Source organism: Heteronotia binoei, chromosome 21, assembly GCF_032191835.1.
Source record: "Heteronotia binoei isolate CCM8104 ecotype False Entrance Well chromosome 21, APGP_CSIRO_Hbin_v1, whole genome shotgun sequence".
NCBI classification, from domain to species: domain Eukaryota; kingdom Metazoa; phylum Chordata; class Lepidosauria; order Squamata; family Gekkonidae; genus Heteronotia; species Heteronotia binoei.
This window is the reverse complement of record NC_083243.1, coordinates 75,024,248-75,046,262: the sequence shown is the minus strand read 5'-3', so window position 1 is coordinate 75,046,262 and position 22,015 is coordinate 75,024,248. Positions and strand designations below refer to the sequence as shown.

The 22,015-nt window shown below is 42.3% G+C and overlaps 2 protein-coding genes across 2 annotated transcripts in view; one reads left to right on the top strand and one right to left on the bottom strand.

Moving 5' to 3' along the window:
• AVEN (apoptosis and caspase activation inhibitor) overlaps positions 1-22,015 on the top strand; it is a 275,620-nt gene that overhangs the window by 22,474 nt on the left and 231,131 nt on the right. The window contains exon 2 of the mRNA XM_060262620.1: positions 13,932-14,103. Coding sequence (XP_060118603.1) covers positions 13,932-14,103 — 172 coding nt within the window. The remainder of the gene's footprint in view (positions 1-13,931; positions 14,104-22,015) is intronic.
• The window catches only part of CHRM5 (cholinergic receptor muscarinic 5), a 123,054-nt gene that overhangs the window by 34,813 nt on the left and 66,226 nt on the right, over positions 1-22,015 (bottom strand). The window lies entirely within an intron of this gene.

Below are 22,015 nucleotides of genomic sequence, written 5' to 3'. Positions count from 1 at the left end.
TATAATGTTGGATGAGTTAAATGATTTCAGTGAGACAACAAACTAGATTTGTTTGATTTCTCATCTTGCTGTCTCTTCTGTCAACCACTAGGTTGCTAAAAGAGCAAGCCATATAATTTAACATGCCAGACTTGTGGGGGGGGGGGGGTGTGCATGATAGAAATGATGTACCTTTCCCATATTTAATGCATGTAGGACTGGTATTTTAACTTTCATCTTGGAAAAACACAAGCTGTTTCTGCTTGTAGAAATATTCACTCAGAACTCCCATAGCAAAGTTGCATATCCTTTTCTACTTTATTTCTTTATGATTTCATCTGCATGTGATGTTTTACCTTGAAAGTTATCTGCTGGCTGGTGTTTCTGAGTTCTTGTGGATTCTTCATGGTCGGGGCGACATTTGCAGAGGTGGGATCTGCAACTAGTGCTCTGCAAGATGTGTGAAAGAAAAGAAAGCAAATAGAATTTTTTAAAAAAAGATTGTTCTGGGGATCTGATGCCAGGGGCAGAAGATTTGCTGCCTACTATACAATATTATACTATTATTGTGGCCAGGAGTCCCGTAGAAGAAATGGTGTGACACTTATGGTTAACAAGAGAGTGAGGAAGGCAGTAATGGGATACAATCTCAAAAATGACAGAATGATCCATATCCAAGGCAAACCATTCAATATCACAGTAATCCAAGTCTGTGCCCCAACCACTGATGCAGAAGAGGCTGAAGTGGACCAGTGCTATGAAGATCTACAACACCTTCTAGAATTAACACCAAAAAAAGATGTCCTCCTCATCATAGGGGACTGGAATGCCAAAGTAGGAAGTCAAAAGGTGACCAGAACAACTGACCAGTTTGGCCTTGGAGAACAAAATGAAGCCGGGCAAAGGCTAATAGAGTTTTGTCAAGAGAACAAGCTGGTCATAGCGAACACCCTCTTCCAACAACCTAAAAGGCGACTCTATACATGGAGATCACCTGATGGGCAACACAGAAATCAGATTGATTATATACTCTGCAGTCAAAGATGGAGAAGCTTCTTACAGTCAGCAAAAGCAAGAGCTGGAGCTGGCTGCGGCTCAGATCATGAGCTACTCATTGCAAAATTCAGGCTTAAACTGAAGAAAACTGGGGAAGTCATTAGGCCATTCAGGTTTGACCTTGATCACATCCCTTATGAATATACAGTAGCGGTGAAGAATAGGTTTAAGGAACTAGAGTTGATAGACAGAATGCCTGAAGAACTATGGACAGAGGTTTGTGATGTACAGAAGGTAGCAATCAGCACTATCCCAAAGAAAAAGAAATGCAAGAAAGCAAAGTGGTTGTCTGAGGAGGCTTTACAAATAGCTGTGGAAAGAAGAAAAGTGAAAGGCAAAGGTGAAAAGGAAAAATTCACCCAACTGAATGCAGATTTCCAGAGAACAGCAAGGAGAGAAAAGGAGGCCTTCCTGAAGGAACAATGCAAAGCAATAGAGGAAAATAATAGAATGGAAAGGACAAGAGATCTATTCATGAAAATTGGAGAAATCAAGGGAATGTTTTGTGCAAAGATGGCCATGATAAAGGACAAAAATGGTAGGGACCTAACAGAAGCAGAAGAGATCAGGAAGAGGTGGTAAGAATACACAGAAGAATTATACAAGAAGGATCTCAATGTCCGGGACAACCATGACAGTGAAATCAATGACCTTGAGCCAGACATCCTGGAGTGTGACGTCAAATGGGCTTTAGAAAGCATTACTAACAACAAAGCGGGCAGAGATGACAGTATCCCAGTTGAGCTATTTAAAGTCCTAAAAGATAATGTTGTTAAAGTGATGCACACATTATGTCAACAAATCTGGAAAACGCAACAGTGGCCACAGGATTGGAAAAGGTCAGTTTATATTCCAATCCCAAAGAAGGGTAATGCCAAGGAATGTTCAAACTATCACACCATTGCACTCATTTCACATGCCAGCAAGGTCATGTTAAAGATCCTACAAGCTAGGCTTCAGCAGTATGTCGATCGGGAACTACCAGAAGTTCAAGCTGGTTTTCGGAGAGGTAGAGGAACTAGAGATCAAATTACCAACATTTGCTGGATTATGGAGAAAACACGGGAGTATCAGAAAAACGTCTATTTCTGCTTCATTGACTATGCTAAAGTCTTTGATTGTGCGGATCACAACAAACTGTGGCAAGTCCTTAAAGAGATGGGAGTACCAGACCACCTCACCTGTCTAATGAGAAACCTGTATAAGGGTCAAGAAGCAACTGTCAGAACAGGATATGGAACAACTGATTGGTTTAGAATAGGAAAAGGAGTTCAACAAGGTTATATATTGTCACACCATTTAATTTATATGCAGAGTACATCATGCGGAATGCTGGCCTGGATGAAGCACAAACTAGAATTAAGATTGCTGGGAAAAACATCAACAGCCTCAGATATTCAGATGATGCTACTCTAATGGCAGAAAGTGAGGAGGACCTAAAGAACCTCTTGTTGAGGGTGAAAGAGGACAGCACAAAAGTAGGCTTGAAACTCAACATCAGAAAAACTAAGATCATGGCATCCAGCCCCATCACACCTTGGCAAATAGAAGGGGAAGACATGGAAGTAGTGGCAGACTTCACATTTCTGGGATCCAAGATCACTGCAGATGGTGACTGTAGCCATGAAATTAAAAGATGTTTGCTCCTTCGGAGGGCAGCTATGGCGAACCTGGGCAGTATAATAAAAAGTAGAGACATCACCCTGCCAACAAAAGCGATGGTATTCCCAGTAGTAATGTATGGCTGTGAGAGCTGGACCATAAGGAAGGCCGAGCGCAGAAGAATAGATACTTTTGAGATGTGATGCTGGAGAAGACTCCTAAGAGTCCCTTAGACTGCAAGAAGATCAAATCAGTCAGTTCTAAGGGAAATCAACCCAGACTGTTCCCTGGAAGGTCAGATGCTGAATCTGAGATGAGATGGCTGGACAGTGTTACTGAAACAAACACGAATTTGAGCAGACTTTGGAGGATGGTGAAAGACAGAAGGGCCTGGCGTGACTTTGTCCATGGGGTCGCAAAGAGTCGGACTTGGCTGTGCGATTGTACAACAAATGCAAATAGCTGTTTGATTCTACTATGCTCTACTTGTTGAAAAATACATAAAAAAAATAGAACAAGGAACTCAAATCTTCTGTTGCTTTTTCATCAAAAGGTCACAAAGCCTAGTAGCATTGTCCCTGGAACTTTCATCACTTGGGGAGTCCACAACATGATTCATATAAGATTTGCCCATTTAGTATCTTCAGAACAACTGTTTGAGGTAAATTAGCTTGAGAAATGGTAGCTAGTCTACATTGACCCAGTGAGTTTCCTCACTGAGCAGTGAGTTGAACACAGCTGTCCCTGTTCTGAGGAGTTCTGTGCCTAGAGTGCTTGCAGTTTATAAAATTCAGTTACTGGACATACTGTGGCCTGCTTCTGATCAAGACTGTGGTGTGGAGAGGGTTTAAGCCTCCCATTACACTAATTTTTTTCAACCTCAGATAAACTTGATTGGAGCATGTATAACTTCTGGGGCTGCATTGGATTGATAAACTGGTGTGAAGAAAAGTTTTCAACCTCCCTCCCTTTGCAGTCTCATTCGGGATTGGGTCCCATTGTGTCTGATAATTGCATTAAAATGCTGGGAGCTCCAGTCATGGAATTCCCAGTGTCTAATCTGGTTTGTTTGTGATTCTAAAATTCTATCTGCTTACCAAACAAGTCTGTGATTCCAGTCATTTTTCTGGCATATCTGATTGCTGTACTGGCTCTAGAATTACCAGAGCCTGTGTGTGTGTGTGTGTGTGTGTGTGTGTGTGTTTTGGGGGGGGGGTGTTCTAGAGTTCTCCTGGAATTACAACTGACCTCTAGGCTATAGAAATCATTTCCCCTGGAGGAGAGGGCAGCTTCAAAGGGTGGGCTGTGTAAAATACCATAGCGACTAGGGGAAATTGAAGTCTTAGTCCTAGAGTGATATCACATCCCCAGTAAATTCTCTCCCCTCCCCAAACTCTGCTTCTCCTAGGCGCCCCCGCCAAATCAATTCCTGACTCATGAAAACCAGTTTTTATTTAATTTCCTTAAAATTTTTACTGACAAACCCAAACAGTTGGAACACACAGGGTTTTTTTTAAAACTGCTTCATGCATTTAACTGTTGCCCAAATTAAGGTAAATTGTTTCCTAAAGCATCACTACATTTTGAAAACAAATGTAAACACTGATTTTGAAAACATTATGAATGTATTGCAACTCTTGAGTTCTTTATTTTCTGATCAGTCTCTGAAGTGTGCAATAGAATTGCACCTGTCTAATTTAAGTATGCCCACTCAAATATAGATAACACTGTAGCAGTAGAATTAGCCTGCACTTTGTACTTTTACAGTTACAAAAATTTCATGGGTTATTTCATGCTGAAATGGGAAAAAGTGGATTAGTATATTGCTTATTTGCAGTCGATAGATGTTTTACCACTTTTATTTCTACATGGAGAAAACGGTGTTTTGACTTAATCTTACTGTAAGTATGGGGTTGTGGGTAGAACCATCTGGTTGCTAGGACAACCCTGAAGTGTTCATTCAAAACCTAGCAGCTTGGTGTGGGCGTAAAACCAGTAGAACTTGTCAGTTTCAATTGGCTCATTGGGGACAAAACATAAAAATCTTGGTGATGGTATAAGAGGAAAACTCTGATATCATTTAGAGAGCGACCTCTGTTATAATGGTAAGTGACTTGGTTACTGTGGACTTTAGTTTTAAAATAAATATATTTTTACTGAAAATGAGATTTGTGCATATTTTCATAACTGGTGTCACCAGATGTATCTACCATATGGTATTCACTTAGAGAGGAAGTTGAATTTTTACTGCTATAACTAAAAATAGTGGGTATGCTGCCTTGCGATTACCATCCAGGAAATGGGAGATAAATAAATGCTTAGGCTAAAATTTCCAAGCCTGGAATTGGGAAGATGATAACATTCCCTGGAAGTGGGTTGCCAACCCTTGAATGATGGAAATGGGTCCTAGCAAGGTCAAATGCTAGAGTCCATGTACCTAGGTAGAACTTCATGCAGGAGTGGAGTCAAGTGACAGACATATACAGAGCCAGATAGCCATGAGAAAAAGCTCTGTTAATCTAACATGAATAACTATTCCTCATGCTTACCAGTTCCTTGTCAACAAGCAGAGCACCCATACATGATATCAGGCTGGGGTTCCCAACTCTGGCTTGTGAAATTCCTGGAGATCTGGGGGCAGGACTTTGGGAGAGGGAGCAAATGGATGTCAATTAAAACTTCAGTTTCCCTTAGACTCTATGGTATGTCATATTGTTCACCCCCTGCAGCTGCCATTTCCTACAGGAGAACAGATCTCTGGTTATCATTTGGAATACTAAGAGAACTCCACACCCTACCTTGAGTTTGGTAGCCTGTACCAGGCCACTGTAACACACTCACTGTTGCAAGCAGAAAGCAAAAACTGGAAATGTGTGACTCAAATCGGTAATCAGTCACAGCTTATATACACTTACATTGCATGCATAATACACAAACAGCATGTGAATTTGGTACATGTGTAATACATACGTAAATGAAAGCAATTTATCAATTTTGTGGATAGGAACCACTGATCCTAGGTGTTCTATTTGAAAGACAACCAACAAATGCCTGCAAAGCAGAACACTCAAGTTAAGTGAGCTAACTTTCTGGTGCATATCTACACAGGTGTTTTCCACAGGCTTGTGTGTTCTCCCTGTTGCTTCTGTTGCTGTCAATACAGTGCAAGTGCAACAGGGCTTCCATATGGCAGATTTCCGCATTGTTTCCATACCTTAGTCCTTCCTGGCAGCAGCTCCCTCCCCCAGGCAACCAGGGCTTTTCCAGTTTTTTTTTATTTGCAGCTGAATATCATTATAACAATCTGTGCTCTCTGAATTAATGACTTCCAAATTGTTGTAGCATGAACAGCCTTGCAAACAGAGGACCCTGGCTTCATTTATTGAGTCAATCAATCTCATCTGTTTCTCACACACATTGCCACTTTCTTCCTTCTATTCCCTCTCTCCCCACCCTGGGGGCAGGGGTGGCCAAACTTGCTTAGAATAAGAGCCATAGAGAATAACCATAAGATGTTTGAGAGAGAAGACAGGAAGGAAGAAAAGGAAGGAAAATAGATGGGGGATGAGGGAGCAAGAGGTGGAAAGAAAACAGCTTTAAATACATTTTCCAAGCTGCCAGCTAACTTGGCTTGGAGAAGTGATTTAAAGAGAGAAATGCCTTCTCCAAGCCAGCTGATGGGGTGGTGGGGGCTTTGAGAGCCACACAATATGTGTGAAAGAGTCATGTGTGGCTCCCAAGCTGCAGTTTGGCCACCCCTGCACAGGAGCAAGCAGGCAGGAACTTTCCACTGCCCCTAATGGCCTGTAGAGGGCTGAAATCCATCACAGTGGAAGTCAGCTGTCTCAAGTAAGTCTGGAGAGATGGCATAACAAATTTTCTAATCCCCTTCTTCCAGGCTGCTGCAGTGAGTATTCGTACTACTGGCCTTTTCATTTCATTTCCTCTGTGGTACAGAGTCTAAAAACCATTCAGCTGGCAATTCTAATAATGATTCATTAGTGGTAGAAAGAAATCATTCGCTATTCAGCTAGTTTTATTAAAGCAAACACAATGGCTACTTGGTTAAAATGGCCTACAAAACTGTGTGCCATTTTTATCAAATTTACTGTGAGGATTAATACATGAAGCCTTAGTCAGCTTGTGTTTTAATTTCTTTATCTATGGTTGTATATGCATCTGTAGTATGAAGCAACAATAGATGGGTTAGGTAGTTTTTTTCAGTTATGTAATGTCCATATTGTCAAAGCACATTACTATCCCCTGAGTTGCCAGTGCAAAGTGGTGGACATTACTCCTGCAATAAATCACTGATGTTTGCAAGTGTCAGAGTGAATACACTTTATGTTTGACCATGGGGCTTTCAACAGCTCAGTCACTGCTCCCTTCAACCCCGGTAAACCTGTAACTGCCCTGGAGTGTTTCTCTCCTGTAGTAATGTGTTTCACATATTAACTTTCCTTCAATGAAGAAGAAAAATGAATGACTTTGAAGAACTGTTTTGAACATTTGGCATGAACTTTTAAGTTTGATAGCTCTTTTTTTTGTGTGACCAACCACAGAAGGTATGAACTAGTTCATCTTGTCTGTGCATTTAATAAGTGACCTTAGACAAGGAGCCATCTCTCAATCTCATGTGGGGCTGACATTAGCATGGTGTTGTGGTCACTGCTGCCCAATGTGAGTGTGCTGCTCTGGACAAAATACAGTACTATATCAATGGTGGTAATGTTTTAAAATGATGGAATGAACTGGGTCTGTTAAAGGTGTGTGTAACTCTGAGTTGGGAAATACCTGGAGATGTTGGAGGTGGAGTCTGAGGAGGCTAGGGTTTGGGGAGGAGTGGGATTTCAGTGAGTTAAAGTGCCATAGAGTCCACCTTCCAAAGTGGCCATTTTCTCCACGGAATCTGACCTCTGTCAGCTGAAGAACGGTTGTAATCCCAAGAGATTTCTAGACATGACCTGGAGGTTTGGCAGTCAAAACAGAGGGAACACAGTTTAGGTAGGAAAAAAATTATACAGGAGTTGTGTACAATATAAAGAATTCTCAATAAACTGTCCAGAAAATTCACTATAACAGTAATTATTTTTGTACATTCACTCAGTACAGAATTTGCACTTAATACTGTTCAGACACCACAGTAATCTAAACATTCCATAAACAAGGTATCCAATCAATCCACAATTGTACAAATATAGAATCCACAAACAATCAGTCCAACAATGTTTGGAGCAATGAAGGTAATTTCTTCTAAATTACTAATTAATCACCAGTCCCATATGTGTTGACAAGCACTGCTATTATGTGGAATAAATGATGAATTGCAGCAACTTCACAATCACATGGTTACATGCTTCCTGGCTTCATACTTAGTGTTTTGATGCTCCTTCATCTGACCACCATCAGTGTCTCATGTTGGCATGCAGGGTAGCTGTAGCACTGAGCAACGGTTCCAGGTAAGTAAATGTACAAAAATAATTAATATTACACTGAATTTTCTGGAGAGTTTATTGAGAATTCTTTATATTGTACACAGTCCCTGTATAAATTTTTTTATTACCTGGAGGATGGCAACCTTAGTATAGAAGCAGAACATTCTTTGGCATACAAGTTGTTTGCCTATGTTGCCGGGCTTCAGCTTGCTTTAATTGGTAGCCTCCAGTGTGCTACTACAGCTAATTTAGACTATTGGAAATACAATAACCAAGATGATTGATAAAGTTTCACTGTGGTAGTAGCCTCTGATCTAGTGACAAGGTAGTTAAGGTTTGTTTATTGAGCTGATAAATGCTGAACAGTTGTCTACGCATAATATCCCATGAAGACTGGCTTGTATCCAGCTATGCAGTTCTAAAGACATATTCTTGTTGTTGATGCTGTTTCTGAGTGTCTTCCTGATTCCCAGGGACAAAATTTAGGGCACTCTGTAGACTGCAGTGGGAGGGGAAAGCAGGTCTGTCCTGCTCTACAAAAGTCCACTGATGGGTAGATGATCTGTTTGTAATCCCAAGAAATCTAACACATTGATCTGTTTGCTGGGAAGCATGGTAAAAATGTGATCTACTATTAAGAGAAGACCAGTTTGTAATTAGGGATGATCAAACACCTGTTGGTTCAACTCATATCCTGTTCACCATTGGTGGTCAAGGCAAATGATTAATTGATAAGCTAGCTGCAACCTGTTCATGTCTGTTTGCAGAAACAAGCTTCTTGCAGCCATCAGAAACCACATTCCAGCTGGAGTGATCATATGAGAGCTGGATTCTGATCTTCTGCTGGAAATTTTGGTCTAATCAGCACCATTTTTTAGGGGAGGGGGAGCAGGAGCCAACTCCCAGCTGATTTCTAGGGTACGTTCGAAGTCGTGTTCTTTTGATCACCCACCCATACTTGCTTGGATGTATCAAATTGGAGAGAGTGACAAAAAGTACAGTTGAATCACATTGAAAACCTAAGCGCAGAAGTCCATCTTGTCCAACATACTGTTTCACACAGCAGCTAACCAGTTGCCTTGGAAAGCCAAGCAAATGGGATGGAGTCTGAGGCCACGGGCTTCCAGTACTGGTATTCAGTGGTTTGCTGCCTCTTTAAGTTCAGGTTCACTTAAGTCACCAAGGTTAGTAGCCATTGATGGACCTCTCCTCCATGAATCTGTGTAACCACCCCCTTTTAAAGCTAGCTATACTTGTGGTTGTTGCTTCCTCTGCTGACAGTGAGTTCCACAGTTTAATTACTTGTTGAGTAAAGAAATATTTCCTTTTGACTGTTCTGAGCCTATTTCCAAACAATTTCACTGGGTGCCCCCTTCTCTTTGCTGTTTGGGATGGGGGAAGAAATGGATAATTTCTTTTCTTTCCACCTTAAGCTACTGGCTTGAGTTTTTTTTTAAAAAGGAGAGAATAAAATGTGCTGAAAAATCAGAAGCTGAGTCCCAGTGGATCCCCTGATTAGCTGGGTGTCAGTTTCTGATCAACAAGTAATTGCAGACATTTTCTACAATTACTCAGTTTGCTTGATGCAAGCCACATGTATTGTTTTTCTTACATTCTGATTGTGATTGTTGAACAGGCTACATCTAACTGCTGAACATGTTCACTGTGAAATTTGCAGCATCTCTCTTTATAATGCTAGCAAAGAAGCTGCATGATCCATAGTGAACGGCAGCACATGGAGAACAGCCGCATGTGTGCTCTTAATCCTTCTCCATTTCTGGTTATTGTCTTGTAAGGAGTGGATTAATGAGCCTCTGATGTCCATTATAAATCAATCATTGACTGGAGGTGTTCTTCAGCTGCCAAAGGGGTTGTTTTTTCATCAGTTAATTTAAAAACCATCACTACATAAGAATTTTGTGGCCAATTATAATTCAGTCTCTAATCTACCCTTTCTGGGAAAGACAAATAAGAAACTGATGGCAAAGCAACTGTGAGTCCTGCTGGATGACACATGTGCTGTAGAGTAGACCCCTTTCAGTAAGGTTTCAGGACAGGTTATTGGACAGAAACTGGGTTGATGGCTTTAGTTGATGATCTCCATTTGAAAGTGCACAAGGGCTATTATTCTTTGCTATTACTGGATTTACCACCAGTCTTTCATATTCTTAGTCATGCCATCCTGCTAAAATGTGGGTATCAGGGATTGTGCTTTGGAATGGTTTAAATAGTTACTTATGGATATGACTCAGAGGGTTGCTGTTGGGAGTCCAGTTGTCAATAGAGTAGGGCTTTCCCGTAGAGTTCCACAAGGCTCAGTCATCTCTCATGCCACCCAATCTCTGTGTAAATTTCTTGGGAGATACTATTCATAATTCTGAACTTGTCACCAATATGTTGATAACCCAATTCTGTATTGCTTTTTCTAAACTACCTGGCACTGCTGTAGCTATCCTGAGCCAGTGCCTGGATGTGGCAGTTAAATAGTTTGCTGCAGGGCTTAGGACTGTTTACAACAGAATACATATAAAACAAATAAATTAAATTAAAACCTACCAAAATTAATTGGTTAATTAAATTTAACCAATTCCAGGTTAAAAGTCCCTATAACAGGATGGTGAGAAGATTGTAATTTCTGAGCCTCCTGGATGTTCTTCAGGTAGCGGGGGAGAGTGTGAGAGTGCCAGACTATACACTGTCCCATTGATGTCCTCAACCAAATGCCCGGTAGAACATCTCTGCCTTAAATGTCCTGTGGAAAGGTAGAAGATGTAGGGCATAGATGTTCTCCAGCAGAGAGTTCCCTGAGCACAGTGCTCTTCTGGGGACATACTGGGAATGGCGGTCCCGAAGGTTTGTAGATCCCTGACTGCGAAAGGCCTTAGAGGTCAAGACTAAGATCTTTAACTTGTTCTGGTGCTCAACTAGAAGCCAGTGCAGTTTGTGCAGCACAAGTTGAATATGTGCTCTCCAGGGAGTCCTTATAAGGACCCACACATCCACATCCTGGATCAGCTGGAGCTTCCAAGTCAGGCACAAGGGTAGTCTTCTTGCATAGAAAGGAATACAGTATTCTATCCTGGAGGTGACCGTTGCATAGATTACCATGGCTAGGTCAGGTCAGGACAGGTAGGGAGCCAGTTGCCTAATCTGGCACAGTTGGAAAATCACCAACCAGGGAAACTTCATGACCTGGGCCTCCATAGACAAGGGAGGCCCTCAGGGTCACACCCAGACTCCTAATGGTCAATGCCAGTGTTAAGGCATCCCCACCCTGGCACCATAACCCAACCCAGCCACAACCCAGCCACAGCACCTTCATCTTACTTGGATTCAGTTTCAGGTGGCTCTGCTATGATCACCCAAACACAGCCTCCAAACCCTCAGCTAAGTTCATGGGAGTGGCGTCCAGCCAGCCATCAACAGAAATAGCTGGGTGTCATCCACATATTGATGACACCCTAGCCTGAAACTCCATGCCAGGTGGGCAAGAGGTGCATATATATTGGGGAGATATTGGGGAGAGGAGTGCTCCTTGAGGAGCCCTGCATTCCAGCAGGTACCTTGGAGACACTGCCCCACCAAGCACCACCCTCTGTCCCTGACCATAGAGAAATGAGGAATGAGGTAAACCACTGTAAGTCTGCCCCACTAATTCCAACATCAGTTAAGGGTGAACAAGTTGAAACAGAATCCTGATAAGACTGAGATGATGCTGGCCAGGAAAACTTGGAGAACACTGAACCTCCCACATTTAGTGAAGTTCAATTAACCCTTGCTGATTCAATTTGATAGTTTAGCAGTTATACTGGGCCCAGCATTATTGCTGGAAGAACAAATAAAAATGCTTCCTTTCATTTTCATTCAGCACAGAGGATGGCACCCTATCTTTGACCTGGCCAGTTTGGCCACATGGATCCATGCCAAATTAACCTCAAGGCTAGATAATTATAGTGCACTTTACTGGCTCTCTCTGTGGAACTCCAGCTAGTACTGAATGCCACAACATATTTTTTTTTAATTGGGAGCTAGGCAGAATTTGTATATTACACCTATTCTGCAATCACTCCATAGGTTAGTGATGAGTTTCTAGGTTCAATTCAAGGTGCTAGTTATTATTTGTAAAACCCTGCATGCATTAGAACCCACGTATCTGGATACCTGCTTCTCTTGATACATTCTGATGCCCCAGTGTTACTCATCTGAGCAAAGCCTTCTGAAAGTAGCACCAGCAAAGGTCTAAGATCAACATCTTCCTGTTCCCAAGCATTTTCTGCTGTGACTCCCAGCTGGTGCAATGGCCTACCTGTAGAGGTCAGGAACACTTCTGTCATTCTAAGGACAGTGTAAAATTGAGCTGGTTAGGAGGGCACTATTTTTAAGAGGAATAGGATGGTATTTTTCATTTAAAAAGTATAGGAAGTTTTGTTATTTCCGCTTTATATTGCACTGTTGATTAGATGTATTATTATACTATTTTTATTTAATTGTTTCTCTGTTTAATCCAGTTTTATTGTATTATTGATTGGATGTATAATGCTGATCTTTATCACATTATCTTGTAATTCTTTAATCCACCTTGACTCTCAAAGAGAAAGGAAAATGATAAATGAAACAAGTAACAAATAAATATATTGAATGCTGTAACATTCAGTTTGTCAAATGTAAATGGTGTTCTCCTAGCTGGGAAAATCATTCCTTACTTTGATGATGCATGACCTTCAAATATTTTAATGGTATCCATATATCTGCAGTAGGTTTGCCCAGCTCCTGCTAGAGGAGCTCACCTCCAATGGGCCCTTTCTGCCGCCACTCATCTGTATGGTGGGAAATAAATGCGGGTGGGTGGGACAAATTCAACATGGCATAACTTCTGGCATGACTGGAAGTTACATCAGTGTGTTACCATTAATGATCTAGCATTCGGCCCAAACTCTTCAGTTAGAGTTAAACTATAGAATTTTGGCCAAATGCTAGAGCAGGGATGGTCAACGGTAGCTCTGCAGATGTTTTTTGCCTACAACTCCCATCAGCCCCAGCCAGCATGGCCAATGGCTGGGGCTGATGGGAGTTGTAGGCAAAAAACATCTGGAGAGCTATCATTGGCCACCCCTGTGCTAGAGTATCATTGGTGATGCTCTGATGTCACTTCCAATGCAACATCAATGCACTGTTGGCAATGTCATGTTGCCAGAAAGGTTCCTCTCCCACCCTTTTCTCACAGTGAGTCTCCCACCCTTTTTTGGGTTCATATTGGGAACCCTAATCAGCAAAATGTTTCCTGCTAACGATAGTAGTATTTTTTGATGAATGACTTCTATGGGATATCAACTCATGTCCTTGAACTTGGAAATTAATATTCTAAAAAGTGGAGGAAGGGGGATGATGTCTATATGGGGGGGGGGAGTGCAGTGCAAAAACAGATTTAAACCCCTCAGCCCAAAATATATGCCTTGCTTTAAATCCTAGCTCTAGTTCTATTCCAGGTGAATAAACATAAAGGCTGATAGCAGATTACTGAAGTCTAAGTGGGTTAGATATGCTTCATTTTAAAAAAAAAAAACTATCACAATCATGTTCTAAGTCTGAAAGAATCTGTCATTCTTGAAAGGATTAGCATCTTTTGTTTGCGACAATAAGGAAGTGTTGCTATGATAAAATGGACACAATGAAGTAAATCCTGAGTAATATAATTATTGTATTCAGGTGGGGTTGCTGGGATGGTCTGAATTGGTAATTAAAGCATGTCAGCAAATGCAATTTTAGGTAGTGGCAGCTGTTTCATCTTTCAAAAAACCTAAATTGAAGGAAAATCTGATTAAAACTTAAATCCACTCATCTTTTCCCTATATGTTATAGGCTGCTGCTGATCTAGAATTGCAAGAAGAGGAAAAGGAAGAACAAGGAAGTTATTCAAGAAGAAAGGTAGTTTCTAACTGGCATCGTTATGAAGATGCTGAGAAGGAAGCACAAAGTGACAGCAGTGAATCTCAGCGTGGGACAGACTTTAGTGTTCTGCTTAGCTCTGCAGGTAAGCAATAGGAATCACAAATAACAGTTAATTGTATACGCTGCAAATTCCATAATAATGATATTTGGAACTTCTCATTCTCACTACTGGTAATGAAAACACTCCCTGCAAGGTTATTTGTATGTCTTGCTGTTTAGAAATGCATAAAATCTCACAGGCTAGTTGGATTAGGTTTTATGGCAGAAGGTGTTTTAAGACAGAATAGTCTTCATGTACTTCCAGGGTCAGTTTTTTAAAAACATGGTTAGTAGCGTAATTTCAACAAGTGGAGGGTGCTATAAAATCTATTAGGAATATTCTTGAGCCACGTGTGCCTCTGTGATTTCACTGCAATTTTATCAGAAGCTTCGATTTGTTTAATCTAAGCTGGTTTATAAAATTTTGGTCTGTATTTTCATCTTGAAGTAAGTTTGTTCCATTCTGAGAGTGAGCTACACAGGAGGTTTTTATTTACTGGGCTGTACACTTCATAGCGAAATTCCAAGAAATCAGTCAGTGTTGCTACCTCTCACTTGTTCAATGTAACTTTCATTAATGAGGGTTCTTTCCTCTCAAAAGGAATGGACAGTAAGGGAAGGGGGAGAGAATGCCTGTTGATTTCCTCTTTCTCACTCCAGTTCTGCATCTTTTGAATTCCCTGTGCTCCCTGATTCCATTAGTTGCTTTTTGGGTGGTGCAGTGCTAGCAGTAAAACTGATGCTCCACAAAATGTCCTGCTCACACTTGTATGGATAGGCATGAACCAGGGAAATGCGATGTGGTTTAGTTCATGGTGTTTGTAGTTTGTGAACCACGGACTGTCACAAACTTTTTGATACTAGATGAACTGATTCAATTTGTGAAGTTTGTGATGCAGTAGAACAGTCCCTTATTGTGCTAGAGACACTGAACTCTGCCTGACTCTCCTTTACCTGCCCTCCACATTTGGTGAGGATTCAATTTATGGAGTCTGAGTTATGGCTTCCCAAAGAAGGTGCCCCCGGAAACTGCTTTCTATGGAAATGACAGGTGCAGGTTCAAGAGATCCAGGAGTGTATAGAATAGATTCAGTGCATGCTAGAGACACCAAACTCTCAGTGGATCTCCAGCTGACTCTCCTCTGCCTATCCTCAAAATTTAATGATTAGATTTATGGGGTCTGAGTTTCAGCCCCCCTCCAAGAAGGTGCTCTCATCCTCCATTGTTTCCAATGGAAGGAAAAAAGCAGCAGCAACAATAACAAAGCAAGGGCAATAGAAGTCCAGCGGAAAAGAATCAAAGTCCCCAAGAACTCTGCAGAAGAAACTGAATTTTGTGGGCATTTTTGCAAGCCCAGCAGAACCGGTGTTACTGCAAACCCAACAGGACTAAGTTCATGTTTTTCATTGAAAGTGATTAGTGATGGCAGAGGTCCAACAGGGACTCCCCAAAGTTACCCCACAAAAGCTTGGTGAGCACCCCAGCCCCACCAGCCAAACAAGGGAAGTGTGTTCACAACTCTCATAGCCGCCCCCCCCCCTCCAAGTGCTAAAACACTGGGCTGTATTCTTCTTCTCTGCATAGGAAATACCTATTGGGCTGGCTAGGCCACCCACAGCTCTTCAAAAGCAGATTGGGAAGGACAAAAAGGCAGCATGATGTAGTTGGCAGACATCTGACCGGGCTGCCCAAAATTATCCTACAGTAGCTTGAAAGGCACTCCAGCCCCACTAGACCAGTGGAAATAAGAGTTTTCCATTTGATTAGTGATGCAAACTGTTTTTTATAACAAAGACTGTACAGGTTCTTGCCTGACCAAGTGTTTATGGATTGGAGTGTTGATGTATGTTCATACACTGAAATAATGCATGGGGGCTATTCCAAGTATGTTTCTAAGTAATAGTTGTGCCTCTAGGGTTGCTTCTATACAGGGTGTTAGGACTGGCTCCCCTACACTCTCTCCAAGTTGGGGGCAGATTACATTTCTGGGGTCCCAGTGATGGACCTCAAAAAAAGGTGTCCAGGGTCAGAGCTCCTGCCCCTTGTCCTGGACCTCTCAGATCAGGCTCCCGCCAACAACCAACAAGAGGCCGTGGGCTGTGAGGAACCGCCAGCTGTCCTGCATTACGTTCGAGGCCCATGGCCCTTCCATCTAGATGCCTCATGAGTAACGTTCCAGAGCTGTCCAACCCGGCATGCCCTCGAGCCTTGCAGGGATTGGGAGGAGGTGGGGGTGGAGGGAGTGAGGCAGGGGTTTTAGCTTCAGTAGCAGTCACAGGGAGGAAGAGCCCATAACTTAGCCAGAAGACTACCTAGAGAGAAGGGAGGTTAAGCATGGGGAGGACTAGAGAGGGAATAGAGGTGACTGCAACTTCCCTTCTGGCTTCATTGTGAGGTGTAACATACTACTCCTGGAGCAAAAGCACGCCCTGGAGCCAGCACCCTCACCTCCTCCTCCAGCTGACCCCTGGCAGCCTGATAGAAGGTCTCCCACATTTATACCCTCCCACTCCTGAGTGTGAACGCCTCTGTGTGCCATGAGGAAAGTGGGTGTTAAGAGGGCTTGTTGTGGGAGGGGGAAGAAGTCTTTCACCCTCTGCATTCCACAGGCCCCTTGGGCACCTGGAATAAATAGATTCTGCTACAATCTTGTCAAACAAAAACAAACACCTTAATAGTATGTACCTTTGGAAGGTGCCATCAAGTTGCAGCCAACTTACAGCAATGCTAAAGGGTTTTCAAGGCAACAGGTGTTCAGTGGTGGTGTGTCATTGCCTGGTGGTCCTTAGTGGTCTCCCATCCAAATACTAACCAGGGCTGACCCTGCTTAGCTTTTGATCTCTGGCAAGATTGGGTTTGCTTGGGCCATCCAGGTAGGGAAATAATATGTGTCAGGTGAATACATTTGTATAGAGAAGTGTAGCTCTAGGAAAAAATTTTTAAAGTAGTTTCATCCCATTCCTGCCTTATCTCTACCCATTATAATGCAATTATTACAGCTTTGTGTGGGTCTTCACATTTGTTTGTAGTCTTTATGGCATGCTGTTAAGAATGTGCTTACATTCTATTTACCCGGTTGTTAACATTGTGCAGACATTATTTTCCTAATTCTTTAACTATGATTAAGGGATTGTGGGCAGTTTATAGGAACAGGACTGTGCAATCTCTATGAACAACTTGTGAAGCCAGGGTTTCAAAATGGGATTTGGATTTCAGTGGAGAACTTTAATGTATTTGAGATGAATCATACAAATCTTTGGTACTTCCAACTTCAGCAGCCCTGCAGGGTAGAAATCTAACACCGTTGGGCTGCAGTTTGAGACACAAAATGTGCTATATTAATGAAGACCAATATCAACATATTTATATACACATAATAAAATGAATACAAATAATTTCTGAACAAAAAGACACTCTGAAGAATTACGAGTGGTATGGAGTCTTGGTCAGTGTTATCTCTTGTATAGATTGTAATTTATTGTAATTTAGGAAATATCTCAGTGGACGCCAACTGAATATTTTGAAGATCTGCAGTCTCTCAGTAGTTCTGTAGGAGAACTTCCTTAATGAGGCGTGGAGTTATGAGCTCTTCATATGTATGTTTTCTGATAGGTCTGGAGAAAAATGTTGTATCCCTTTAATATTTATTTCGTTAAAACATTTAAACTGTATTTCCCATTGGGGCCCTCAAGGTGGCAAACAGTTAAAATATTTTTTAAAATAACAAAACTAGCATTTTACATATTTAAAAACTCAAATAAAAAACATAAACAGAAAGGAGGATCATTAAGAGAATACCAAGCACCCACTGATGGAAGTTAAAGAAGGACAGATGAATCTCCTTAACAGAGACTCTAATAGAGGTTTAATGTGTTGAAATGGGCTAAAGCTTTTTATGGCATGGAAGTTAATAACATCATCTTGAGTGGGCTAAAGGTGAAAGTGATTGAGAGTGATTGCTGCTGATTGCTTAGGAGTGCCTCTGCTCCACCCTCTATGCATTTTAAACTGCACCTTGCCAGAGAGCTAAAGGACTCTTGACCTGTGGCTCTTCACCTAGGGGCTCTCTAAGGACCAGGAACACAGATCCCTAATTTCCTTGTTCTAGTTGACCCTCCAGAAGGGGAGCCACTTAAGCAAACAGCGTTTAAAGAGGATTGTATATTTAATATATTGAAGATATATATATATATATATATATATATATATATATATATATATATATTGAAGATAGAATGCCAGCAGGGGGGTGGGGACTTTCCAGTGTTTTGTACTGAGTGTCACATGTATGACTATCTGCCCACAGGACAGAAGTCTTGGGTGTGTGCTCAATGCAAGGAGCTCCTGGTCCTCAGGGAATGAGTTTGTACCCTTGAGGCTGAGGTGACTGCCCTGGAGAAGCAGAAACGGTCAGTTAGGCACTTGGGGAAAACTTTCGGGGGCTTATTAGATGAGCCCCGCTCTGAACGTAGCAGCCCCGTTGCTGCCAGAGAGCGTGAGGGTCAAGAGGGAACAGGGCACCGTGCTGAGGATAAGGGGAATGCGCCCTCAGAAGGGACCTCTTCTTCGGTGGGTGAGCGGGAATCCTTTTGCGCCAAGGAACCATCCCTGGGCAGGGGGAGAGGGGGGATTTTGGTAGCTGGTGATTCGATCCTTAGGCAAGTAGACAGCTGGGTGGCAAAACCGCATACTGACCGTATGGTGACTTGCCTGCCTGGTGCGTAGGTAGCGGACATTACGCATGTAGTAGATAGCCTGATAGTCCTGGGGAGGAGCCTGTGGTCGTGGTGCATGTTGGCACCAATGATGTGGGGAAATGCAGTCGTGAGATCCTGGAGGAAAAATTTAGGCTGCTAGCCGGGAGACTTAAGGCCAGGACCTCCAAGGTAGCCTTCTCAGAAGTGCTACCTGTTCCACGTGTAGGGCAGGAGAGACAGGCACAAATTAGAAGTCTCAATGTGTGGATGAGATGATGGTGTAAGGAAGAAGGGTTTAAGTTTGTTAGGCACTGGGATGCTTTCTGGAACAAGAGGAAGCTGTACAAAAGAGACGGTCTCCACTTGTCCCTGGATGGAACCAGGCTGCTGGCGCTTAAAATCAAAAAGGTGGCAGAGCAGTTTTTAAACTAAATCTTGGGGGAAACCGACAGGAGATGAAATGTCTGTGGTTCGGGAGGACTCATCTCAAAGAAATGAAGGGTTGGCTGCTATTTTTCTACCGGGTAACGGATCAGAGTTGTCCACTGTGATGGTGACAAACAGTACGGACTCTCTGCCAGAGTCTCAAGGCGGCAGGAGGAAGGTGGCGGGCCTAGCTTGCCTGGGAAATTATAGATGTTTGTATGCAAATGCTAGAAGTGTTTGAAGTAAAATTGGTGAATTGGAATGCTTAGTGTTGGGAGAAAACATAGACATTGTGGGAATTTCAGAAACTTGGTGGAATGAGGAGAATCAGTGGGACACGGTGATTCCTGGATATAAGTTATATCGGAAGGATAGGGAGGGAAGGGTTGGAGGTGGGGTGGCTCTGTATGTCAGAGAGGATATACGGTCCAGTAAGACTGAGGTCAGAGAATTAGATTCCCTTTTAGAAATGCTTTGGGTTGAAATAGAGGGCCCAAAAGGAAATTTAACTATGGGAGTTCGTTATCGCCCACCAAATCAAAAGAAGAGGACAATTATAATATGATGGAAGGCTTAAAGATAGCGGCTAAACGTAAAAACTGTGTCGTAATAGGTGATTTTAACTACCCGCAGATTGATTGGGTCAATATGTGTTCTGGTCGAGAGAAAGAGATTGAGTTTCTTGATGCTCTCAATGACTGTGCTATGGAGCAGATGGTCTCAGAACCTTAAAGGGATGGGGCGATCCTGGATTTGGTCCTAAGTAATGCCCAAGACTTGGTGAGAGATGTAAAAGTGATTGCGCCGCTTGGGAGCAGTGACCATAATGTTGTTGATTTCACCGTTTGTATAAATAGGGAGTTGCACAAAAAGACCGCCACAACCACGTTTAACTTTAAAAGGGGTAAATTCTTTGAGATGAGGAGGCATGTGAGGAGGAAACTGAAAGGAAAGGTAAATACGGTCAAAATCCTTGGGGAAGCTTGGTGACTATTTAAAACTATAATCCTAGAAGCTCAGATAAAATACATACCACAAGTTAGGAAAGGCACAAACAGGCATAAGAAAAGGCCTGCATGGTTAACAAACAAAGTAATGGAAGCTGTAAAAGGTAAGAAGGACTCCTTTAAGCGGTGGAAAACCAGTCCTAGTGAGATTAATAAAAGGGAACACAGGCTGTGGCAAATCAAATGCAAGACTGTGATCAGGCAGGCAAAAAGGGACTATGAGGAGCATATTGCAAAAAACATAAAGACCAACCATAAAAATTTCAAATCTATTAGAAGTAGGAAACCAGCCAGGGAGGCAGTGGGGCCCTTGGATGACCATGGGGTGAAAGGATTACTGAAGGAGGATAGGGAAAGGGCTGAGAAGCTGAATGCATTTTTTGCCTCCGTCTTCACTGTAGAAGATGAGAACTTTTTGCCCACCCCAGAACCACTAATTTTGGAAGGGGTGTTGAAAGACCTGAGTCAGATTGAGGTGACAAAGAGGAGGTCCTACAACTGATAGACGAATTAAAAACTAATAAGTCACCGGGTCCGGATGGCATACATCCGAGAATTCTGAAAGAACTCAAAGTTGAACTTGTGGATCTTTTGACAAAAATCTGTAATCTTTCATTGAAATCTGCCTCTGTTCTTAAGTACTGGAAGGTAGCAAATGTCACCCCCATCTTTAAAAAGGGTTCCAGATGAGATCCGGGAAATTACAGGCCAGTCAGTCTGACTTCAATACCGGGAAAGTTGGTAGAAACCATTATCAAGGACAGAATGAGTAGGCACCTTGATGAACACGGGTTATTGAGGAAGACTCAGCATGGGTTCAGTAAGGGAAGATCTTGCCTCACTATCCTGTTACATTTCTTTGAGGGGGTGAACAATCATGTGGACAAAGGAGACCCGATAGATGTAGTTTACCTTGACTTCCAGAAAGCTTTTGATAAAGTTCCTCATCAAAGGCTCCTTTAGAAAGCTTGAGAGTCATGAAGTAAAAGGACAGGTCCTCTTGTGGATCAAAAACTGGCTGAGTAATAGGAAGCAGAGAGTGAGTATAAATGAGCAATCTTCGCAGTGGAGGATGGTAAGCAGTGTGGTGCCGCAGGGCTCGGTACTGGGTCCCATGCTCTTTAACTAGTTCATAAATGATTTAGAGTTGGGAGTGAGCAGTGAAGTGGCCAAGTTTGCGGATGACACTAAATTGTTCAGGGTGGTGAGAACCAGAGAGGATTGTGTGGAACACCAAAGGGATCTCTTGAGGCTGGGTGAGTGGGCGTCAACGTGGCAGATGTGGTTCATTGTGGTTAAGTGCAAAGTAATGCACATTGGGGCCAAGAATCCCAGCTACAAATACAAGTTGATGGGGTGTGAACTGGCAGAGACTGACCAAGAGAGAGATCTTGGGGTCGTGGTAGATAACTCACTGAAAAAGTCAAGACAGTGTGCCTTTGCAATAAAAAAGGCCAATGCCATGCTGGGAATTATTAGGAAGGGAATTGAAAACAAATCAGCCAGTATCATAATGTCCCTGTATAAATCGATGGTGCGGTCTCATTTGTAGTACTGTGCGCAGTTCTGTTCACCGCACCTCAAAAAGGATATTATAGCATTGGAGAAAGTCCAGAAAAGGCCAACTAGAATGATTAAAGGGCTGGAACACTTTCCCTATGAAGAAAGGTTGAAACGCTTGGGGCCCTTTAGCTTGGAGAAACGTCGACTGCGGGGTGACATGATAGAGGTTTAGAAGATAATGCATGGGATGGAGAAAGTAGAGAAAGATGTACTTTTCTCCCTTTCTCACAATACAAGAACTCGTGGGCATTCAATGAAATT